This window comes from Bos indicus x Bos taurus, chromosome 13, assembly GCF_003369695.1.
Source record: "Bos indicus x Bos taurus breed Angus x Brahman F1 hybrid chromosome 13, Bos_hybrid_MaternalHap_v2.0, whole genome shotgun sequence".
NCBI lineage: Eukaryota > Metazoa > Chordata > Mammalia > Artiodactyla > Bovidae > Bos > Bos indicus x Bos taurus.
Window position 1 is genome coordinate 60,593,221 of NC_040088.1, and position 25,157 is coordinate 60,618,377.

The 25,157-nt window shown below is 39.5% G+C and overlaps 1 protein-coding gene across 6 annotated transcripts in view; it reads right to left on the minus strand.

Moving 5' to 3' along the window:
• The window catches only part of MLLT10 (MLLT10, histone lysine methyltransferase DOT1L cofactor), a 208,028-nt gene extending 183,101 nt beyond the window's left edge, over positions 1 to 24,927 (minus strand). For 3 of the 6 annotated variants that reach the window (XR_003514201.1, XR_003514200.1, XM_027559995.1), the window contains exons 1-3: positions 24,629 to 24,922; positions 24,334 to 24,493; positions 21,339 to 21,418 (exon numbers count right to left, since the gene is read on the minus strand). Coding sequence is in view for 4 of the 6 variants with exons in the window: in XM_027559995.1 (XP_027415796.1) it covers positions 21,339 to 21,418; positions 24,334 to 24,493 (240 nt within the window). In the remaining 2 variants the exon portion in view is untranslated. Of the gene's footprint in view, positions 1 to 21,338; positions 21,419 to 24,333; positions 24,494 to 24,628 lie in introns of all 6 variants that reach the window. The other 3 variants (XM_027559993.1, XM_027559994.1, XM_027559991.1) reach the window with 3 other exon arrangements.
• Positions 24,928 to 25,157: the final 230 nt, after the last annotated feature.

Consider the following 25,157-nt stretch of genomic DNA (forward strand, 5'->3'; position numbering starts at 1 on the left):
AAGCCTGGACTTCAACCTCCATCTATTAATAACAAGCGAATCCACTCTGTCATCACTTGTATGAATTCAAAGTGAAAGTCACTCAGTCCTGTCCGAACCTTTGTAACCGCATGGACTATACAATCCATGGAATTCTCCAGGCCAGAATACTGGAGTGGGTAGCCATTCCCTTCTCCAGGGGATCTTCCCAACCCAGGGATCAAACCCAGGTCTCCCATGTTGCAGGCATATTCTTACCAGCTGAGCCACCAGGGAAGCCCAAGAATACTAGAGTGGGTGGCCTATCCCTTCTCCAGGGGATCTTCCCGACCCAGGAATTGAACCAGGGTCTCCTGCATTGCAGACGGATTCTTTATCAGCTGAGCTACCAGGGAAGCTCCCTGGTATGGCATCAGTGAAAGTCTAGGGTTGAGTCAAGACTCCCACCAACACAAAGTGTCAAATGAGGCCACATGCACTGTGGACATCAAATATAGATCTGTAACTACCAACTTTGACATTAATAGGCAGTTTCCCTCAAATGTCAACAGGGGCCAAGTAGGAAACTTGAACTTTACCCCTACCTGGTATAAGGATATGGTGTCCACACTCCTCCCCTGTCAGACAAGTGTCACAGAAAGCCAGTTAAAACAGATTTATAATAGATGCAAAGCCCCCTAATATAATATAAAACTGATCAAGTTTCAATCAAAAGTCAACACTGAGATGTTTTAAATTTGCTTGCTTGTTTTGTTTTTTGTTTTTCGGCCACACCATGGGGCTTCTGGGATCTTAGTTCCCCAACTAAGTACTGAACCTATACCCTTGACAGTGGGAGTGCAGAGTCCTAACCACTGGACCACCAGGGAATTCCAAGATGTTTGTAATTTTAACATATGATAGAGATGTTATTATTGTCTAACAATTATAGACAACTGCAGATATTGTCTAGAAATTATCTGATGAAGATTTTAAAGCAGCCCTGATAAATATTATTCAACACACAATTATGAACACAGAAATGAAAACTTAAGCAAAAAATCAAAGATATAAGGAAGAACCAAATGCAAATTTCAGAACTATTAAGTATAAGAAGAAAAACAAAGAGCTCACTGGATGACTTTAAGAATGAAAAAAAAAGAGAAAAGACTCAGTGAACTAGGAAATACTACAAACAAGTTACTCAATGTAAACAAGAGAGAGAAAACAGACTGAAAAAAAAAATGAAAAGAGCCTCACGCATCCTTGGGACTACAAGAAAAAAAACCTGACATTCACGTCGTCAATGTCTCAGGAAGGACAGGAGAAATAAGGTGGGACTAAAAAAATCCTCAAATAAATAATAACTGAAAAATTCCCAAATCTGGCAGGTTTAAGAAACTGACCAAACCTCAAACAGGATATTCCCAAAGATATCCTCAACTAAACAAAAATTTATGAAATCTAAAGATAAGGAAAATATCCAGAAAGCACCAAGAGAAAAACCACCATACTTACAGGCATACCTCAGAGATACTTTGACTCTAGTTCCAGAGTATTGCAATACAAGGATAACATGATTTTTCTGGTTTCCAAGTACATATAAAACTTATGTTTACACTATCCTGGAGTCTATTAAGTATTCAACAGCATTATCTCTTAAAAAAAGAAAAAAGGCAATGTATATGACTGAATAAAAAATGCTTTATTGCTGGCACTTCCCCAGCCATCCAGTGATTAAGACTCCGCACTCCCAATGGAGGGACTGCACGTTCAACCAGTTCCCTGGTTGGGGAACTAAGATTCTGCATATCACAGCAAGACCAAAATTTTATATGTGTGTTTGTCTATATATATACACATAGATGCTTTACTGCTAAAAGAATGTTAATCACCTGAGTCTTCAGCAAGTCATAACAGTAACATCAAAGATCACTGATTACAAATCACCATGACAAATATGATAAAGTTTGAAATACTGCATTTACCCAACTGTGACACAGAGACATGAAGTTATTAGAGCAACTGTTATTAGAAAAATGGCAAAAAGAGGGCTTTCTTGGTGGCTCAGTGGTAAAGAATCCTCCTGCCAATGCAGGAGACATGAGCTTGATCCATATTCCAAGAAGATCCCACATGCCACAGAGCAACTAAGCCCATGCTCCACTAGTATTCAGCCCGTGCTCTGCAACAAAAAAAGCCACCACAATGAGAAACCTGCACTCCACAACTCAAGAGTAGCCCCTGCTCGCCTCAACTGGAGAAAAGCTCGTGCAGCAATGAAGACCAACACAGCCATAAATTTTTTTTTTTTTTAAAAGCACAGATGAGCTTGTCTGCTCGGAGAAGAATTGCCACAAAACTTCAATTTGTAAAATACAAAAACAAAAAACATGTATCTACAAGGCTTCCCTGATAGCTCAGTGGTAAAGATCTGCCTGACAATGCAGGAAACATGAGTTTGATCCCTAATCTGAGAAAATCCCACATGCCACAGAGCAACTAAGCTCCCGTGCCACAACTACTGAGCCTGTGCTCCAGGAGCCAAAAATTCTGAGGCCACAAGCCATAACTACTAAATCCCATGCACCCTTAGAGCCTATGCTCCACAGAGAAGCCACTGCAATGAGAAGCTTCGCTGTAACTAGATAAAAGTCTGCAAAGCAACAAAGGCAGCACAGCCAAAAATAAATAAATAATCTTTTGAAATATATGTAACACAATGAAGCACAATACAAAATGTCTATGTAGGGAAAACCTAATTTGAATGAGAACCGATTTCTCATCAGAAAAAGGCCAGACAGACAGAAGCCGGAAAGACATGCCACAGTAATAAAAGAATGAGCCTCCAAAAAAAAAAAAAAAGAAAGAAAGAAAGAAAGGAAAGAAAACAGTAAAAGCCTCAAGGAAAATTTTTAAAAAGTAGTCAACTGAATGAAAATTGTAACATTTCAAAACTTCAGGAACATAGCTAACCCAGCACTAAGAGGAAATTTTGCAACAATACATAGGAAGGTAGAAAAGTCTCAAAACAATAGAGTAATCTAAAATTCTACCTCAGGAAACAAAAAATAAACCCAAAGCAAGAAAAAGGAAGCAAAAAATAAATACAGAGCAGAAATCAGTGAAGTTTAAAATAGAAAATAAAAAATCAAAAAAATTAGATGGTCTGAAAAGATCAAAAAATTGATAAATCTATCAACACTTGAAAACTATGAGGAATGAGACAGGGGCTATCAGTACAAATCCTGCACATGTCAAAAGGATAAGGGAATGCTACCAATAACATCACACACTAAGTATCACAGCTCAGACAAAATGGATTCCCTTATTGGAAAAACACAAACTACTCCAACTCACCAATCACAAAACTGGCAATTTGAATAGTCTTATATTTTAACTTCAAAAAACTATCCAAAAAAGAAAAAGAAGACAGTCCAGATAGTTTCAAAGGAGAACTGTCTAAAATATTTAAAGAACAATTAACATCAATTTTATGCAACCTCTTTCAGAAAATAGAAAATGAGGGAGCATTTCCCAACTCACTTTATAAAGGTCCCTTTATTCCAATACCCAAACTAGACAAAGAGTAAAACTACAGATAATAAAGCTCATGAATAGACACAAAAATCCTTAACAAAATACAATGCCTTTGAGGTCAGAAAAAAGTACTTCCAGTCTCATCAATCTTAATCAACATGGCACTGAAACAATTATGCAAGCATAAGAGGCACATAAATTAAGGAAGAAATAAAAATAATCTATTTACAGATGACACAATTATCACTGTAACAAAACTCCCAAAGTAAGTGAAGGCAACAAGATTGTAGGACACAAGATGAATATAAAAATCAATTGTATTTCCATATACTACCAATAAATGGGCTTCCCAAGTGGTAGAGTGATTAAGAATCTGCCTGCCAATGCAGGAGATGCAGGAGACGAGGGTTTGATCCCTGGGTTGGGAAGATCCCCTGGTGAGGAAATAGCAACCCACTCCAGTATTCTTGCCTGGAAAATTCCATGGATAGAGGAGCCTGGCAGGCTACAGTCCATGGGGTCTCAAAGAGTCGGACATGACTGAGCATGCACAAATACACCAATAAATACATGGACATGAAAATTAAACATACAACACTATATAAATTGCTTCCCTCAAAATTAAATACTTAGGGTATAAGTCCACAGAATGTGCACAGGACTTAGGCTGAAAATTATACAAAACTGAACAGAATAAACAAGAAGACATAAATAAATGGAAAGACACAGAATATTCACGGATTATAAAATTCAACATAGTAAAGATGCCAGTTCTCCACAAACCGATATTCAGTTTAACAGGATCCTATCAAAATTCTAGCAAGATTTTCGGACAAAGACAGGTTACTGAATTTGGCAATAAGGAGTTCATGGTCTGAGCCACAGTCAGCTCCTGGTCTTGTTTTTGCTGACTATATAGAGCTTCTCTATCTTTGGCTGCAAAGAATATAATTAATCTGATTTTGGTGTTGACCATCTGGTGATGTCCATGTGTAGAGTCTTCTCTTGTGTTGTTGGAAGAGGGTGTTTGTTATGACCAGTGCATTTTCTTGGCAAAACTCTATTAGTCTTTGCCCTGCTTCATTCCGTATTCCAAGGCCAAATTTGCCTGTCACTCCAGGTGTTTCTTGACTTCCTACTTTTGCATTCCAGTCCCCTATAATGAAAAGGACATCTTTTTTGGGTGTTAGTTCTAAAAGGTCTTGTAGGTCTTCATAGAACCGATCAACTTCCGCTTCTTCAGCGTTACTGGTTGGGGCACAGACTTGGGTTACTGTGATATTGAATGGTTTGCCTTGGAAACAAACAGAGATCATTCTGTCGTTTTTGAGATTGCATCCAAGTACTGCATTTCGGACTCTTTTGTTGACCATGATGGCCACTCCATTTCTTCTGAGGGATTCCTGCCCGCAGTAGTAGATATAATGGTCATCTGAGTTAAGTTCACCCATTCCAGTCCATTTCAGTTTGCTGATTCCTAGAATGTCAACATTCATTCTTGCCATCTCGTTTGACCACTTCCAATTTGCCTTGATTCATGGACCTGACATTCCAGGTTCCTATGCAATATTGCTCTTTACAGCATTGGACCTTGCTTCTATCACCAGTCACATCCACAGCTGGGTATTCTTTTCGCTTTGGCTCCATCCCTTCATTCTTTCTGGAGTTATTTCTCCACTGATCTCTAGTAGCATATTGGGCACCTACTGACCTGGGGAGCTTCTCTTTCAGTATCCTATCATTTTGCCTTTTCATACTGTTCATGGGGTTCTCAAGGCAAGAATACTGAAGTGGTTTGCCATTCCCTTCTATGAAATCAAATCCAGATGGGTTGGTTACAGACCAAAATGTAAAAAGCAGTAAAAAAAAAAAAAAAAAAAAATTTCCTTTATAGGAAAATCATTTCATGACCTCAAGTTAGGACAAGATTTAACAAGTTGCAAAAAAACATTAACCACAAAAAAAAAAAAAAGAACAAAAACACAACCGAAAAAACCCACCTGAAAATTCTGACTACAGTGAAATTAAAAACTTTTTACTAAAATAATAAAAAAAACAAACAAACCACTAACCCAGAGAAGCCATCTCCAAGTCACAAGTGAGAAAATCTACATGGCCTATAAATATACAAAAAGGGGTTTTACCATCATTATTATCAGAGAATTAAAGAAAAAAATCACAATGGGACTAACAAAATGACTAAATTTAAGAAGACTAACATACTAAGCACTGCACTAAGGATGCTGAGCGAAGAAGCCATGCACTGATGGGAAAGTAAAGTGAAATAACCACTTCTGGAAAAGGAGTGGCCTTCCTGGCAACCTACCAACTCCACCTCTAGGACATATCCTAGAGTAACTATTTCTCAAGCCTTCTTGATCATGAACCACTCTAAGAAATACACTTTTCATTGCAATTCCGTACACACACACACACACAAGACACTAAATAGGCACTGTCAATTTTTTTTCTGTTCTAATTTTTTAATGCTGGTTGCTCCCTGCTAAATTGATTTTATGACCCTTTTTGGAGCAATCCCAGCAGTCTGATCAGTTGTGAGCTAAATTTCTACAGGTATACAAGTACATTCACAGAAGTGTTCATAAACTACACAACACTGACAGTAACCTGTGTGTATTACAGTATGTGTAATTCACATACTAAAATATTATAGAACAAAGGAAATGAATAAACTATAGATATATTCATCAAACTGATGAATATCAGAGAAGTACTGTGAATCAAAAATATCAATACAGCGTTACTCCATTTACAGGAAGTTCAAAACAGCCACAACTAAACAAAATACTGTTTAGAAATAAAACTGAAAAGAACAATACAAAATTCAGTCAAGTGTTTCCTTCTGATGGAGAGAGGAATGCACTGAGAGTCACAGAGGAGTCAAAGGTATGGGCAATGTCCTACTTATTAAAGCTTGGTCACTAAATACATAGATACTCACTTGATTATTTTAAGTGGGTTTTTCACCCTCTTACTCTGCAACAAAGATCTTACAATAAAAAGGAAGTTAAAGTAACAGGACTTCCATTGTGGTTCAGTGGTTAAGAATCTGCCTGCCAAATGCAGGGGAGATCCTGCATCTCCCCAGGAATCACAGGTTTGATCCCTGAACCAGGAAGATTCCACATGCCTCAGGGCAACTAAGCCCAAGTATCACAACTACTTAACTCCATGCACCTAGAGCCTGTGCTCCACAACAGGAGAAATCACAGCAACTGCAACTAGAGAAAGCCAATGGGCAGCAATGAAGACCCAGCACAGCCAAATAAATAAATTTTTTTAACACAATAAAAATAAGTTATGATAATCCTACACACACACACGTGAGAAAAGTAAATTAAAATGCATAGTGTTGGTCCAAAGAAATTAGGAATCTCTGTTTGAATATGAATAAAATATCAATCCTTTTATGGCTTATAATGCATAACTATTTGTACAAATGACAAAAGAAATATGTTTTGACATACATATCCATATATCAAAGAAATGGAGTGTGTTTGGGGAAAAATAAAACTAGCACTTTCCCCAAAAGTCAGTTGCCAAAAGCAGTCATCTATCCATAAACATTCAAGTGTATGTTGTCAAAGAAGTGAAGATTAAAAAAAAAAAAACTTCTGGAAAGTCTAAAGTAAAAAATGAAACTATAATTTTAAAGACAAAAGGAATAAGATAGGAACTCAGGGGGTTAAAACATACATATACAATAGCAGAAAGTAATGAAATCACACAAAAGATCCAAACATGAGGGAATAGTGTACTGATAGCTGATAATATACATCCTAATCCCATCACGTTGATGCTATTTCATTTTCTCCTACTCTAAAATAACATCAAGATGAAGATATCCACATATACTTATGTATTAACACCCGCAGCTACTTGCTTGAACTATAATCTGAGATACAGTGCTTAACAACATCATCTCTAGAGTGTCCAGGGTTCAAAACTTGGCTTGCCCACTTTTACGTGACCCTGAACAAATCATTAAACCTTTCTATGCCTTAAGTTGCCTCATCATTAAAAAAAAAACAACTCATTAAAATAGTGCCTATATTGTGTCCTCTTGAGAGGGTGAAAATATTCCTCTACACAAGCACCTGACAGTACCTGACACTATTATTAGAGCTTCACAGTATTTCACACATTAGCAAACTGAAGCTCAGAAGATAAACTTGCCCAGTCATAAATCTAGTCCACTTGACTCCAAAGCCCATGATTTTAACACTACTACTATACCACCTTGATATCTCAGCATCAGATTATGGATTTTTTTCTACTTATCTTTCTTTCCCCAATTATCAAAAATGAGCACATCTGCATTACACTAAAATCAGAGCAAAATTTTTAAAGTTAGAAGACAACAAATACTCTGGGCTTTGGGACTTAAGAGAACAGAAAAGCACTGGCAGCATCTGAGAACAGCATATAGAAAGTAATCATTTGGAGTTATCTATCTATTCACGGCTATGGGAAGATACAGTGCAAAAAGTAAAAAGAGGAGGGGTAGGGACAATACAGATGGGAAAAGAAAATTCTATACCATGTTAGGGCAGCTGTAATTTCTACTTGTCTCTAGAGCTATATATCACCATAAATATCTGAGCCTACTATATACACACACACATACACAGAACCGAATTTTTATTGTTGGGGTCGGGGAAGGGGTGTTTACTCAGCTATATCCTGTGCAGAAATTACATATGTGACAGTGAAAATACTGTGAACCTGAAAAGAAATCTTTGTTGCACCAACAGTTAAGTAACACTATAGGAAGATGGGAAATAACAATCATATTTGCTTTAGAGGCAATAATCTTGAGATATGGGTTGGGGGGAGAGGAAACTGAACTGAAAGGAGGGAGGTAAAAAGAAGAGAAAAAAGGAGTTCACTCTAACAATGTGTAATATGCTACCTTTTTGTAGAAAACAAAAGAGTCTATATATGTATAAATACGTACATACATAAAGAAACGAAGAAATGAACTTAAAGTCAGTTAACAATAGAGAAAGATAGAAAGCAAAACGGGACAAATAATAGGTTTAGGGGAAAGAATTTTTACTGAATATCTTTTATATATTTCAAGTCATGTCAAATATATCATCTAGACAAAAAATCAGAGCTTAGGTTATGTCAGTGACTAAAGAAGTAGAGAAATTAAATTTAAGATGCCTAGGATACAGTGGCACCCCACTCCAGTACTCTTGCCTGGAAAATCCCATGGACGGAGAAGCCTGGTTGGCTGCAGTCCATGGGGTCGCTAAGAGTCGGACACGACTGAGCGACTTCACTTTCACTCGTTGGAGAAGGCAATGGCAACCCACTCCAGTGTTCTTGCCTGGAGAATCCCAGGGATGGGGGAGCCTGGTGGGCTGCCGTCTATGGGGTCGCACAGAGTTGGCCACGATTGGAGCGACTTAGCAGGAGCAGCAGCAGCAGGAGGATATCTAAACACAGATATCCAGAAGGCAACTCCAAATACGGATCTGAAGGCTAGAACTGTCAGGTGCTAAGTGATGCCTAGAGGCATCCGTAGCCATGCATAAATTTACACAGGGTGAGGTAATCAAACAGGCCAGAAAAGTAACCATGTAAACTTAAAATTTTCTTCAAGGAGTAAACAAATAATGCTAAATAGGAATCCAAAAGGTCATGTTTAAAGAGGTAAAAGAAGAAAACAGTTTCTCAGAAGTCATGAATAAAAAAAGTTGCAAAAAAGAGAGACTGGTCAGTTTTAAATGCTGAAGGTAGATTAAGTTTAATGGAAACAAAAAAGAAAGTTTTGGATTTGGCCATGTGAAGCTAAAAGCAAAAAAATCAATAGAGTGACAGACATTTTAGCAGTCAAATGTAATGATCTGAAGAATGACTGGATAGGAGTTTGTGATATTTTACTTATTTATACCTAAAATCTTTTCAGAAAAGGATTTGAGGCAGACTACAAATAAAGTACCTACATTATAACAATAAGAAAACAGAAAAATGAACATTGAAAGCCAGTATGAGGGACATCCCCCTGATTCAGGGAAACTGCTCTTACCCCTGACTCCAACTCCAACTATGTAGTTCTAGTGAGGGTTGTCATTCTTAGTACCCTCCCCACTCCAGCCACAGGGATGGTGGTACATGATCCAAGACAGGCCAATCAGAGTCCTTCCCAGGATTCTTCAAGACAGCCCCTTCTTCTGGTAGAAGGGACTAGAAGATGAGAGCCAAGAGCTGCCAGCAGTCATGGTTCCAGCCTCATGAAGTAGAGAGTCTGTAGTATGAGAGAATGAAATCAACACGCAGAGAAACAGAGATAAGAGGTGAAGTCCTAAATCCCACAGGACGAGGAGAAGAGAACAAATATACTAATAATCAGATTAACACAACTGATGTAACTAAAGACCAGATTTGGTTCTGGACCTCATAACAGCCAGAACAAAAAGAAAAACAGAATACGTATCATAGAGCTATCAAAAAGGAGGAAATATACCAGATCCTAAAGGTAGACAATTTTTCCTATGCTGTATTATATTTGTTGAACATTGATTTTTAAATAAATAAAGGTCATTGAAAAACAAAACAGACAATGTCCATGATGAGAGTCTTACAGCAAATGCAGATTACATATGCTACTGCTCAAATCAACTTCCCTGGCAGGCCAGTAGTTAAGACTCCCAGCTTCTACTGCAGGGCACCCGGGTTGGATCCCTGGTAGGGAAACTTAAGATTCCCCCATGCCACTCAGTGCAGCCAAAAAAAAGAGAATTAAGTTATACGTTAATCATTAAGTACAACTAACAGGCTATAGCAGGCAGCTGAAACAGAGGTATCAACTAATGGCTTTATTTTTCCAGAAGGCTTACTAGTGCAAGAGAAAAGACAAAAAGGTGGAAAACATTTAAAGGAAAACTAAAATCCCATGGGAAGATTCAAAAACAACTGTGAGCTCAGTGGGGGGGGGGCCAGTAAAAAGGACAGAAAAAAGATAAAACAAGACCTTGGAAGAAATGGCAAAATACATCATGAGCACAGGCAGTTAATTCCACTTAAAATTTAAAAATACCTCCTCTGCTTCTGAAAACTCAACTGAATGACATAAAAGGGCACAAATCACAAAGAGAAAACAAACATAAAGGGAGACAACAGTTACAAAATCTTGGGAGCTGGAAAGGAGACAAGCAGCAACTGACTTAACAGATCAGAAAAGGATGCTGCTGCTGCTACTAAGTCACTTCAGTTGTGTCCAACTCTGTGCGACCCCACAGACGGCAGCCCACCAGGCTCCCCCATCCCTGGGATTCTCCAGGCAAGAACACTGGAGTGGGTTGCCATTTCCTTCTCCAATGCATGAAAGTGAAAAGTGAAAGCGAAATCGCTCAGTTGTGTCCGACGCTTAACGACCCCCATACACCGCAGCCTACCAGGCTCCTCTGTCCATGGGATTTTCCAGGCAAGAGTGCTGGAGTGGGGTGCCATCGCCTTCTCTGGAAAAGGATGCTGTAGTATGACAACTCCAAAAGCAATGTATCTTAGACCACACAGCAGCAAAAACTAGAGAAACTTGAGGTACCACACATCAGGGGGTAGGGAGTTGCCATGCACAGTGGTGGTGTATGTATCCAAGAGGGATGGGGTCAAGTAAAGCTAAAACTGGGGGGGATGAGATAAAATCTGAGAAAACAATCAACACCACCCCCCCTTTCACCCCTTCTACCTCCCCCCACCTACAAGCACGTGCACACACACACATACAAATGCGCACGCGTGCCAATTCCTTCACTATACAGTACGAGGTAACTCGCTCTCCCTCAGCGTAGAAAACTGCAGAAAGGGTAACAAGACGAGATCTGGACTTAGAGACATCATGCACATCTGAGCAAAGGGGTGTTGAAAATCTAGTTCTAAACTGTGAAATTTCAGCAACCACTGGCTCAGAGTTGTAACCAGGTCTGTGAATCCTGAACAGATGACTGGAGGATTTTCCTCTGAATAAACTAACCAGACGGTGGCATCCCAATAAAAGAACCCAGCCAGATTACCTATAATGAAGCCAAGCAGCCACCAATTTCTGCCACACATACAGAGCTTCCAGTCACCTCAACAGAACTTGTCTTAAATTCAGATGGATGGCTACAAGTCACTAAATTTGTAAGCGAGGTCCCTAACAAGACAGGCCAAAACAAATGGTACAAAGGAACTCTGAGTATAAGTCCTAAGAGCAGAAGAAAACTTCAGAAAACTAAAACAAAACAACCGCCTGATTAACATCCTCATGAAGTTAAGAGGAAATATGTACCCAAGAAACAAAAGCAGATGATAAAAAATAAATATTCAAAAAGCATAAAAGAGCCTTTGGAAATTAAAAGTATAATAAAATTTAGAAACTTAAGTGAAGGGATGCAAGATAAAATAGAAACTGCCTCAGAGAGTAAAACAGAAATAGATAACTTAAACAGCAAGATCAGTTCAAAGGTCCAACATCCAAATAAAGAACAATACAGAGAAAGCAAACAATAACAACAAAACTGAGAACCTATCAGAAATAATTTCAGGGACGTCACTGGTGGTCCCGTGGTTGAGAATCCACCTTCCAAGGCAGGGGATGCAGATTCGATCCCTGGTCAGAGAACTAGGATTCCATATGCTGTAGGGCAACTAAGCCCAAGCACTGCTAGTAGGAAGCCTGCACGCCACAACAGACTCAGTGCAATCAAAATGTTTTAAAAAGATTTTAAGCAAAAAAAAAAAAAATTCTCCCTTAACTAAACTCATGATTCCTAACATGATTTACTAGATTGAAAGGGACACTATGTACCCAGTACAATGAGTGAGGAGCAGCACACTACCATGAGAAATAGCAGAGATAAACTGGATACAGAAAACTAAATCCAGAGAGAACAATCCTATACAAAGGATTAGAATCAGAACTTCATTGGTCTTCTTAATAGAAACACTGACATTGCTAAAAAGCAATGGAGAAGTAGCTTCAAAATATTTAAGGGTAGTTATTTCCAACCAAGAATTCCATACTCAGGCAAACCATCAATCAAGATGGTAAAACTTTTCTCCTTTTTTAGAATTTTAGAATTTATGAAGAATCGAAATGATAGACTACCTGATTCATTAAATAAGTGGAAAATTATATAAGTGCCAACAAAATATACAAAGATTTAGGAAAATGAAAATACAAGACAATTATTAATCCCAGGAAAAAAGAAAAACTTTAAGATAAGAAAGCAATCATAGTATGCTTTTGACTCAGAAATGAACAAAAAATACTTAGTCATTAAAAACACAAAACTTTGTTTAATACTACTGGGCTAACCAAAATTTGTGATATATTGAAAGACAATATCTAAAACTGATGTCAAGAATAGCTGCTTCTGGACTTCCCTGGTGGGTCAGTGGTTAAGAATCTGTCTTCCAATGCAAGGATACAGGTTCAGTTCCTGCTCCAGGAAGATCCCACACACCCCAGAGCAACTAAGCCTTGTACCACAACTACCGAAGCCTGAGCACCCTAGAGCTTACTTCACAACAAGAGAGGCACTGCAAGGAGAAGCCCAAGCAAGGCAACTAGAGAAAGCCTGTGCTCGGCCATGAAGACACAGTACAGCCAAAATAAAAAATAAAAATTTTTAAGGAACAGCTGCTTCTACATTCCTTGCCAAGAGTCAAGCAGCAAGGTACTGTTTTGATGTGTGTGAAAAAGAATCTTTTAGTACTACTAACAGTGCATTTATCACTTGGATAAACATAAAAATTAAAATCTAAACAAAAAATGGAATAGACACAAAGGGCCCAATGTATCAATGTGCCCCTATGTTTTTTATTTCTCTTACTAGTTATGTTGTTATATTGTTGTCGTTATTTAGTCTCATGTCTGACTCTTTTGTGACTCCATGGACTGTAGCCAGCCGGATTCCCCTGTCCATGAGATTTCCCAGGCAAGAATACTGAAGTGGGTTGCCATCTCCTCCAGGGAATTCTCCTTACCACGGGACTGAACTCAATCCCCTGCGTAGCAGACAGATTCTTTACCACTGATCCACACTAGCTTTGTAGGCAGGTTAGAAAATGATACAAACAAATGTTAAGCACTTACTTCCTGAGAGCTAGTATGCTAAATCTTTTCTCACAGTTTAAAAAAAAAAAAAAAGGAATTCAAGAAGAAAGACAGTGGAAATTGGTTATTTGCTATTCTATGTATGGTGGTAAGAACTAAATCTGTTAATTTTTTTAAATCACCTCTTTCAAAGTTACAGGAACTTAAAATGCTATGCTGAATTCAAAAACAAACAGAACAGGGAATTCTCTGGCAATCCAGTGGTTAGGGCTCCACACTTCCACTGCAGGAGGCACAAGTTCCATCTCTGATGGGGAAACCAAGATTTCACAAGCTGAGCAGCACAGCATGGCCAAAAAAAGGGCAAATATGAATCATCAGAAAGAGAAAAAAAATGTTAACAAATATTTAACTTTGAAGGCATTCTATTTAGAGTATACAGGCTAAAAAACTTGAACAAAATAAGAAAAAAGTAAGTGCCATTGAAGATACTCCATCCTGGCTTCCTGCACTCATAAGTCAGAGTAAAGAAGATAAATCTGAAAACAAATTTTTAATTATTTAAGTAAATCTAGAGATACAAATAAAAAATAACTTAAAAGCTTTAAAAAAAAAGTCAAAATTAATTGAAGCTGAGGCAGGCAATGAAAATAATCAATTTATTATGTACCTTAGCGGGTTGAGTATGACACCAGCATAGACCCTAGATGTGCTGAACAGTTCTAACCAAGTTTGCTGTATAAGGACAGGAGCTGGTAAGGGCTGATTCTACCAAAGGGGAATCTATGCCAAAAAAAAGATGTACTAGACCACTAAGACCAGAGAAAGCTAATTTAAGAGGATAACTCAGGTGAGAGGAAAACCACTCTCAACCCTTCCTGTCCTTGTTTCTGCCTGGAACATCTCTTACAGTCATAGTGAATGCCATGCTGTGACTGTGGAACAATCCTAAAAATGAAAACCACGTGTTAAGGTTGAGATAACAGGAAGATAGAAAAAGTCTGATCCCTAAAGATTTCACAGAACGATTTCCCTGCAGTCCAGTGGCTAACACTCTGCGCTTCCACTGCAGGGGAGCATGGGTTCCATCCATGGTCAGGGAACAAAGATCCCTCATGATGCAGCCAAAATTAAGTAATTAATTAATTAAAGATTTCAGAGAGCTGTCACAAAGCTTTAAAATGCCTTTCTGAATACTTTTAAATAGGAAATTTGAAAACTGCTAATTTGCAGACCACTGTAATCTGGTCTTTGTTACTAGCACCAAAAACAATTCTTAACAAAGCAAATGCAAAAACTCCCCTCAGGGACACCTTCATAAACCCAGGTTATTAGCAGAAGAGGGATCACAAGGAAGACAACTCTTAAAGATTAGCTCACCGTCAAAAATTACAAAGTTTATGAGGACATCTACCACCACAGTTAAAAAACAAAACAAATGAAAGAATTCCAGAATCTGTGAGTTTTAAAATAAGTATGCTTTAAATGTTCAAACAAGTAAAATAAATATAAATGTTAAGACAATAATAGCAAGATATTATGAAAAAAAGGCTAATTAAAAATATAAAACAAATAAGAAATTCTAGTTATGATTTACTCAGAAAAGAAATTCATTGACTAGATTAACAGTAAGTTTGAACACAGAGCTAAAAAGATTATCTATAACAAAGAGGTAATAGAGAAATTGTAAAAGAGAAATTAAAAGACCTGAAGAAAAGGGTGAGAATGCCAATTAAACACCTAAGTAACAGTTTCTGGAGAACAAAATATAATGAGAAGATGATATACTTGAAAAGATAAGAACAGAGTATTTTCCAAAATGGATGAGAGCAAATCAAGTCTCAAGCAGGATAAACAGTCAACAGATTCCTTATTAGCACAAATAGGTACCAGAAGACAAACTAAAGTCTTTAGTTATAGGAAAACAACTATCATCCCAGATTTCAAACTAGCATACAAGAGAGCAAAATAATGGCACTCTTAGACATAAAAAGACTAATGGATCTTACTCCTTACTAGCCACCAACCATGAAAATACCACCGAAAACTTTCAAAAAGAAAATGACACAAAGGGCAGCAATAGGAATAAAAAACAGAGTGGGGCAAAAACATCAGTAATGTTAAGTCCAAATTACAAATGATTATTCAAAAAAAAAAAGAAAAACTACCACTGGAAGATTAAAAATAAGATGGAATTAAAATGTAAACAACAATAAAATAAGATTTTTGCCAGCAAGAAAGAGGAATACAAGGTGTCCTAAGGTCCCTTGCTTTGTTCAAAAGGAGTACAAAGATAAAATCTTGGACTCAGAGAAAAAATAGAAAGTAGGCACATTAAAATTTTAAAAGCAATTATTAAAAAAAAAAAAAAAAGGACTAGAATATAAAACCTCCAAATCCGTCCAGATTTTTTTTTTAAAAAAGGAATAAAGAACACTCAATCACTCCATATGAAGGGGAAAAGAGGGGAAAAAAAGCAGAGTAAATAGGTAACACAAAATGAAAACTTAAGAAATAAGTCCAAATATATCAGAGATTATTATAAATGTAAACAAACAAACAACAACTTGCATACTGGACTTCCCCTGTGGCCCAGCGGCTAAGAGTCCCACTCACAAGGCAGTGGACTCAGGTTCGATCTCTGGTCTGGGAAGATTCCAGATGCCTCAAGCCAACTAAACCCGTAAGCCACAACTGTGCTCTAGTGCCTGCCAGCCACAACTACCAAGCCCACACCCTGAAGGGCAAGCACCCCAGAGCCCATGCTGTGCAACAAGAGAAGCCACCTCAATGAGAAGCCTGCGCCCTGTAGCTCATAGCAGCCCCCATCACCGCTGGAGAAAGCCCGAGGAGCAGCAACAAAGACACAATGCAGCCAAAAATAAATGAATTTTAACAACTTTCATGATAATATTCTTAGATAATATTAAAAAAAAAAAAACAAGCTTCACTATATTCACAAGGATGTTCACTGAAACACTGTTTGTGGTTGTGAAAAATTGGAAAAATTACGACAATCGATAAAGGAATTAAATTACAGTACATTCTATGACAGAATACTAAACAGCAGATAAAAAGAATGAACTAGATGAGTTTCTATGGTGCAGCAATCTCACAAGTAGCTGTATCACAGAACACATATATAACGTGATAACATTCCTGTACAATATACTACTAGGTGGTGTTTATGGATATAGACACGTGGTAACAAGGATTAAAACATATATGATGGCTCTACATATATAATGAAATATTACTCAGTCTTAAAAATAAGAAGGAGACCTTGCCATCTGCGACAACAACAGATGAACCTTGAAGGCATTATGCTAAATGAACCAAGTCAGACAGAGAAAAACAAATACTATATGGTTGGACTTAAATATGGAATCCAAAAAAACAAACTCAGAACAGACTGGTAGCTGCCGGAGGCAGTGAGTGGTGGTTGGGGGAAACGGGTGAAGGTGGTCAAAAGGCACAGACTTCCAGTTATAAATAAGTCCTGGGGATGTAGTGTACAGCATGGTGCCTGTAGTTAATAATTCTGTATTGTGTATTTGAAAGCTAAGAGTATATATTAAAAGTTCTCAAAGAAAAAAATTACAACTATGTGAGGGGATGGATGTTTACTGTAGTAATCATTTTGCAACATATATCAAATCATTATGTTGTATACCGTTAACATTCCAATGTTACATATAAGTATAGCTCAATAAAACTGGCAAGAAAAATAGAGACTGACCCCACAGACACTAAAAGGGCAATGGCTGACTCAGACTGGAGAAAATACAAAAAGTATTTCAACTCAATTTTTTAATTTATTGTTCTTTTTAAGCAGAAGGGAAGATCTGAAGCAAATATGAAGAATGGACATTTGTTCATTCTGGGTAGCGAACACACAGATATGCATTTTATGTTATACTTTGCTCAGAACTATTTATGACAATCAAATGTATATTAACAATTTGTAGAACTCAACATAAATATATAATTAGTGTGGTTAAGTATGTTTCACATGCTTTTACAGATTTATAGTGATTTATGTGCATTACATATATTCAGTAAGAAAAAAACTTAAAAGTCAAAGTATAATCCTAGCTCAATCCCTAAAACCCTATTCATATCCCATCCACCAGTTCTCCCTAACAATGTAAAAAAGCTAGGAGGAACTGCAATAGAGAGAGAGCAAAAAGAGAAAGTTACAGCTCAGTTCCTGGAGAAAAGGAATCATCTTTCATTTACAGCCAGAAGAGCAAGACCTAAATAATGCAAATCCTTAATGGGCTTTTGGCCATTTTATTTTTCTGTACAATCCACTTTCAATGTGTCTTCCAAGTAATATTTAAAAATCTAAAATATCCTCTCTCTGTATCTTATTAACACTGTACAAGTAGGTAAAATTTCTAATAAATCTCTTCAGCCAATCTCTTCAGTGATACATAAGAACACCTAACACATTAAATATAAAAACAGTCATCAATGAATGTTTTAACCTCTAAGCACTACAATTGCAGTTAATAAACAAGGAAATCCAATCAAAGTATTTATTCACTTGAGGTGAAATAAGCAATTCAAGTGTTTTTTTCAGAACAATGAATGCCTATCTAACAAAGAGCTTCCCTTAAAAACCAACCAAACTTTTCCTCAGTCACCATCTATTTTTATTTTCCTCTTTACTTTTTCAACATTTATCCTAACCCTGCAATCCCTACTATTTTCGACATCCTGTAACAAGGGTTCTGTCCAAAGCAGGGAACTACAATTGCTGTCTCAAGAACTTTTCGGACTTCAGCATCCCCGGCACCAATGTACACTATCAACTACTCTAAAAAACAACTGCTCGTGTTGCTACTGGAACCTACAGTTTCTCCTTTCCTGACAGTTCATTAGTCATCCTTAGTAACTTGTTCTTACTCTCCCAAATGTGAACATTCACCATAGTTCTGCCTTCACTCTTCTTTACCAGAGTAAACGTTGTCACTTGGTTCCCAATCTTCCTGCTATGCAGCTCCAACCCTAACTTGTCTTCATTACCTAAATTTCCTAATGTTGTTCCTAGGGTTAGGGTTGTCTTCATAACCCTAAATTTCCAATGAAACATCCTAGCAGCATCAATACCAACATGCCCCAAACAGAACTTTCTTTAGTCTTCAAACTTCCTCTCCATCCTCTATTACTAACAGTATCACTACCCCAGAGTGCTCAACCATGACATCTCAGAATCATCTCTGATTATTCCCTTTCCTTCACCCCACTTCCATTTCTGTCATTTCCTCCTCCAAAATGCTCCCTCCCTTCCTTTCTACTCTCAAATTTTTATATAACAGCAACCTAAGTCTTTCAGTTTCTAACCTCCTCTTTCAAAACCATTCTATATACAACTAAGCTATTTGAGTAAAAATACTGCTTTACGGTTCTGGCTTTTCACTCCTCAGTGTCTATGACCTTGTAATTCCCCCTTCTCTGAAAAGCAAGCTATCCCAAATCCACAGAGATTTCCCTGTGTCTGACCAACTCACCTCTACTCTCTGCTGCTAAGTCGCTTCAGTCGTGTCCAACTCTGTCCGACCCCATAGATGGCAGCCCACCAGGCTCCCCCATCCCTGGGATTCTCCAGGCAAGAACACTGGAGTGGGTTGCCTTTTCCTTCTCCAGTGCATGAAAGTGAAAAGTGAAAGTGAAGTCGCACAGTTGTGTCTGTTTCCTAGCAACTTCATGGACTGTAGCCTACCAGGCTCCTCCGTCCATGGGATTTTCCAGGCAAGAGTACTGGAGTGGGGCGCCATTGCCTTCTCTGCCTCTACTCTCTAGCTATGGCTAACTAACTCATCCAGAACTAGAAAAGCCAAAACAGAGTTTTTCCCCATCAAAGGAACATGAGATTCGGACTGAAATTCAGTCTCTTGAGACAGGACTGAAGTATGGCCATCATTCACCACTGGAGGCAACAATACAACATACTATGGTTGAGAGTTTGATCACAGCCCAGACTCCAAGTAGGTATGTATTGCTCTCAAAACTACTAGGTCTTTATCTGTGAAATGAGAAAAACAAACGGTATCTACCTCATATATTTGACAGGATAGTTAAAGAAGATAATTGATACAGAACATTCAGCATAGTATCTGACAGTAAACAATAAAAAAAGTTAGTTACTGACAGAGTAACTAGCAGAGAAAATCTGTAGAAAGGAAAAGAATTAAGCAGATACACAGAGAAAACCAGAAATAACATTAAGACTAATTCAATTCCCATTCTAACTCATGGATTTATTTTCAGGCTAGGTTTCTTGCCTACTATATCCTTTTAACAAGAGGATGCATATAAGTATATATATTAATACATATTTAACTATATACATATATAAAACTATGACCTTATAACCCTACCTTTTATAACTGTACACTACAGGAAATCAGAAAAGACTGAGCCTGTTCTTTAATTAATGACCCCCACATCCTGCCAAATAAAGCTTAAACAATACAAGTCTTTCAATGTACCTTTTAAGATATACCTTATTCACCTGGATATCCTGACCATGACCTCAGAGAGGAAAAAGGCATAGAAACAGGCAAGAAGTGGTATTTGAGGCAAATAATCCTGCCATTTCACCACTCCCATTCACCTCTTTATCCTCCCTCTCTTGATACCCACTTTCCTATTTTCTCATCTTTCTCTGGCCATGAAACTACTGTCATGCCATGGAAGAGCCTTACCTTACTGTCATGTTTTAACAAAGTAAAGCATAGCTTCCTTTGCGTGGTGATCCATCAACCCCAAACCATAAAATGTTACACAGGGTCGGAGGGGGGGCGGTAAATCTACACATAAATTAAGTCCAGAAATTTTTACAATTAATTTCTTCCTCCACTTGCTAATTTCCATTTCTGTAATGTTAGAATGACTATAACTCTGCTACCGTGCATTCTCACACACAAACACAACATATCGACAGACTAGTGCTCTGATTTCACAATCCTATATAGGCTACTCAGCCATTATTTCTGCTGATCGAAAACTGCCCAGGCAAAACTAAAAACCTCCATTCTTGCTCTCCATGTAGGTAGAGAGGTTGAAATATTTGTTTTCTAACTTCTGTCAAATTCTCTAGTCAACACCAAGAGGAAGAAACTACCACACTGCAAATGGTAATACTTTCATATGATTAATGAAGATAAAATTTATTCTTCCCTCATGTTTCTAGAAGTTCAACTGGAAAAATGCTTTTGGCCACAAAGAATAAACATTTCTCTCTCATTCTTACAGAAGGTTTACAGAAGTGTTCAGAAAGAAGGTTAGCCAGCCAAGTTAAAAAAAAGGAAGATTTTTATGCTGCTTTGCCAAAGGGCCTGAATATCTGAAAATACTGAAAATACATCTTTTATTACAGATGTAATAAAAAGAAATATGAACCACTAAATACTAATGGTTTTTTTTTTACTCCTTAAACAGAACCTAGCAGAATTATCTCAGTATAACTTACGTATGTCCTATTGCCATTATGTTCCAACCATGATTAGCCAATTTAACCAGTAGGCAGGGCCAATAAAGCCAAAATACAACTTTCTTTTTTATCCTTTCTAAGTATCCATCAATATGCAGTTCAATTTGTTTTTCAGATCTTATAAAACCAGTTTAAAAGTGCAAGTCAATATTTGGTCCAAATTCAATATTTGAACAAGACTGAAAACCCTTCAAACTGAAACCTGAGTATGTAGCATCCTAAGCTACTCACTGAAGTATTTTAAAGTTTTTGATAAACAGTCCTTACCACTCTGGCTGCTCTCTCCTGAGATTCACATTTCCTGCAAAACCATGGTCCTGTGGGTACTTGAACAATGCCATAGCAAGCTGTTGGAAAACAGAATGTTTGAAAATAAGTTAAAGGTTGAATAACTATGGAAAATCAAATATTGTATCAAAGCCCTATTAAATACCTCTAAAACTATTTATGTAAACTGCTTTGTAAAAAACTAAAACATGTTATACTTACATTTATCATTTATCACCAAGTTACAAGTATGACATTTTAAATATTAGAAAGGTAATCTTTGGCTATTTCATTTCAAAAGAATAAACATCACAAATCTTAATTATTCTTTTACAATAAAAATATTAGATAAAATTTAACACGTTTTTACATAAACTTATTATTCATTCCTATAATGATATATGAATATTCACTAATTCAAATTCATTAATTCATTCCTATATCCTAAAGTTTAAATATTAAGCATTTTGAATACATGAAAATAAAAATTATTTTCAAATCACCGTTCAAAATAAACAAGCTATGGCAGGAAATGAAATGAAATGTAATGTTAAAAGTGAAATGCTTCTATTTAAATAAAATGTCCAGAATAGACATTTGCCTGTCTATACAGAAGGTAGATTAGTGGTTGTCTACAACTGGGGGAGCTGGGGAGAAATGAGTAACTGTTAATGGCTCCAACGTTTCTTATTAGGGTGATGAAAACTTTCTATAAAACTGCAGTAACAAATCCAAAACTGTGACTATACTGAACACCATTGAATTGTACATTCTAAGTGGGTTAACTCCATGGTATGTGAATTATATCTCAATAAAGTCATAAAAAAACAAACTCCAGGTTTATTTCTAATGTATAATCTTAATTTTTCAACAAGTGATATGAATACATATCACATATCTAAATCACAGTCTAGTTACTTTTAAAATTGTTTCCATATTAACATTTACTTAACTCAAAGTTTAAAACTTGCCAAAAACCTAAAGACATTAACAATCCAATTGACATTTTCTCAAATGAACTTGGTCACAGGAAACATGGAAATACATCAAATATTGGAAAGCATTTAAAGAATATAAAATCAACACAGATTTCTAAAACTCCAAAAGCTAAACTTTGAACCCCTATTAAAAGTGGTAGTTATTCATTTGTGTCCAACTCTTTGTGACCACATGGAATTGTAGCCAGCCATGCTCCTCTGTCCACAGAATTCTCCAGGCAAGAATACTGGAGTGGGTTGCCTTTCCCTTCTCCAAGGGATCTTCCCCACTCCAGGATCAAACCCGGGTTATTCTGCATTGCAGGCAGATTCTTTACCGTGAGAGTACCAGGGAAGTCCCAACCCCTTTTAAAAGGTATGAGTAAAAATATTCTATCAACCAAGTAACTGGCGGTCCAGTAGTTAAGACTATGCCTTTTAATGCAGAGGATGGGAGTTCGATCCCTGATCAGGGAGCTAAGATCCTACGTGTCTCCTAGCCAAAAAATCAAATCATAAAATAGAAGCAGTATTATAACAAATCCAGTAAAGACTTTAAAAATGGTCCACATCAAAAAAATCTTACTAAAAAAAATAATACAGCGTTAGTGCCCAAAAAACTTGTATTTTAATTCAGAAACAGAGAAAGTTAGTTTTCAGTCGTAAATGAACATTTTCTAAATTGGGAGATGAGACTACTTAGCATCATTTATCACCCAAATTCATAAGAAACACCTTCACAAGTACCAATGAACACTACAATAGAATATACCAGGTTCTCAGACCTTCAAATCAGTAGTTTCAATTCACATTGTTTTCACTCCTTAGAAAAGTGAGGTGTGCAACTGGGCTTCCTTGAAAGAACTGGGAATAAGTGCATCCTCAGGCTAGGTTGTTTACTACCTCCTAAATCTCCTTTCCAGTTCTGAGATCCCATTCTATGAAGACTGCAGTTTAGTCCATCAGGCTCAGTCAGGCTCAGGCTTTCTCTCGTTGACTAGCGTCCAATACACTACTAAACAACATCTGCATCACTCAATGCAAGATTCAAAAACGGGAAGGGGCGCAGGATGGTGCCTAACAAGAGGAGGACAAGAACCACCAAAAAATTACCTAGGTTTTTTCCAACCTCAATTCCTTACCACCTGAAATGGAAAAAACCAGAAACTTCCATGGCCAGAAAGCTACCTTGACCTTTTTCTACATTCCGAAACTCACCGAAGGGTAACACCCCCAAATAATACTAAGATGCTCCCCAAGTTCCTGGCGGCACCGCCACCTCCTCTTCTCTCCGGTCACTTAAGCTGCGGAAGCGGCCCGAGGCAGCCATTCCGACAAGCCTCGGCCTCCACCCCGGGCAGCTCAGCGCAGCTCGGCTCAGCCGCTCCCGGGAGCCGCACGACTGCGGCGACCGCCGCCTTCCGCCTCTTCTCTGCGGGAAGCGCCAGTCCGCAGCGGCGGCGGCAGGGTCTGGGCCAGAAACCCTCGGGTGCGCAGCAGCCGGCGTCCTCCCCCAACGCCTCGCCCCAAATCTAGGGCCGCCGGGCAGCCCCCGACCCGCCCCAGCGCCGCGCGCCCGAGCCAGACTCCATGGCACAGGAAGTCTCCAGACACTGCGGCAGACTGAGCGGCGGGAGGGGGCGGGGGCTCCACGCTTCCCAACCCGCACCCACGGCAGCGGGGCGCGCGCCCGGCCCCCCGCACCCCTTCGCCGCCGACCCCCGCCTCCCGGAGTCCGCAGAACCGCGGCTCCGGGCGCAGGCGGCGGCAGAGTGACACTTGAGAGAATGAGCGCAGGATCACATGACAGTGCAGGCCACACGCACTTTCTCCCACATGCACAGCCCACACCCCCTCCGCCCGGCCGCGGACCCTTAGAGTCAACCCTCGGCCGCGGAACGGGGCGGGGCGGGGCGGGGGGAGGGGCGGGAGGGGAACTGGCAGTTGCTGCCAAGGTGGGGGAAGCGGTGACGGTTGGGAGAGGCCGGGTTCGGCCCGGAGGGCGGTTGGGTGTTTACCTTGATGCACCGCGACGCTGCAGCCGTGCCCGTCGCAATAAACCAGCGGGTTCTCGGCCCAGCCTCTCTCGTCTGAGCAAACGCAACAGCCTCCAATCATCTCCTTCATACTATGGGAGACCTCGTCCTCCAGTGACACGGGCCGGTCGCTAGAGACCATCTAAGAGGGAGTTGGGGCGGACCATTAAAAAACACATGCAAGCCAATGAGTGCTTCCCCCCCTGTACAGCCCACCGCGCCCCCGCTTCCTTCCCCGCGCCCCGGCCCCCCGCCCGCCGCTCGGCCGCTCGCTCACTCGGGCTTTGCCGCTCAGTCACTCACGTTCCGCACAGGAGTCAGGAGCCATGTCCTTGCTGACTCCCCCCACCTCCCCTCCACCGCCTCCTCCGCCTCCTCCTCCTCGTCGTCTTCCCTCCCCACCTCCACCCGGCCGCTAACGCTGGAGCCCGGAGAGGGCACACATAATCAAGCAGGCCTCCGCACAGGCGCACTGGGGGGGGCTCCCGCTGGGCCAAGGGCAGCGAGGGAGGGGAAGGGGGTTGCGCTTCCTCCTCCGAGCGTCACTCAGCGTGCGCGCCCGCCCGGCGGCCGGCGTGAGAGAGCAGGCCCGGGAGAGGCGAGGCCTGCGTGCGCGCCGCCGCGCCCGACCGGCAGCCCAGGCCGCCCTCCCGGCCCTTCCCCTCTCCCGCGCCTGCCTCATCCGCCGAGGTGTGCTGCGCGGGGGCGGGGTCGAGCGGAGCCGGCGGCGCGCCGAGGCCGGAACACGCCAACTGGAGGGCGCGGGGGCGCGCACGCGGGGGCGGGGACGTTAGGGGCGTTCTTCT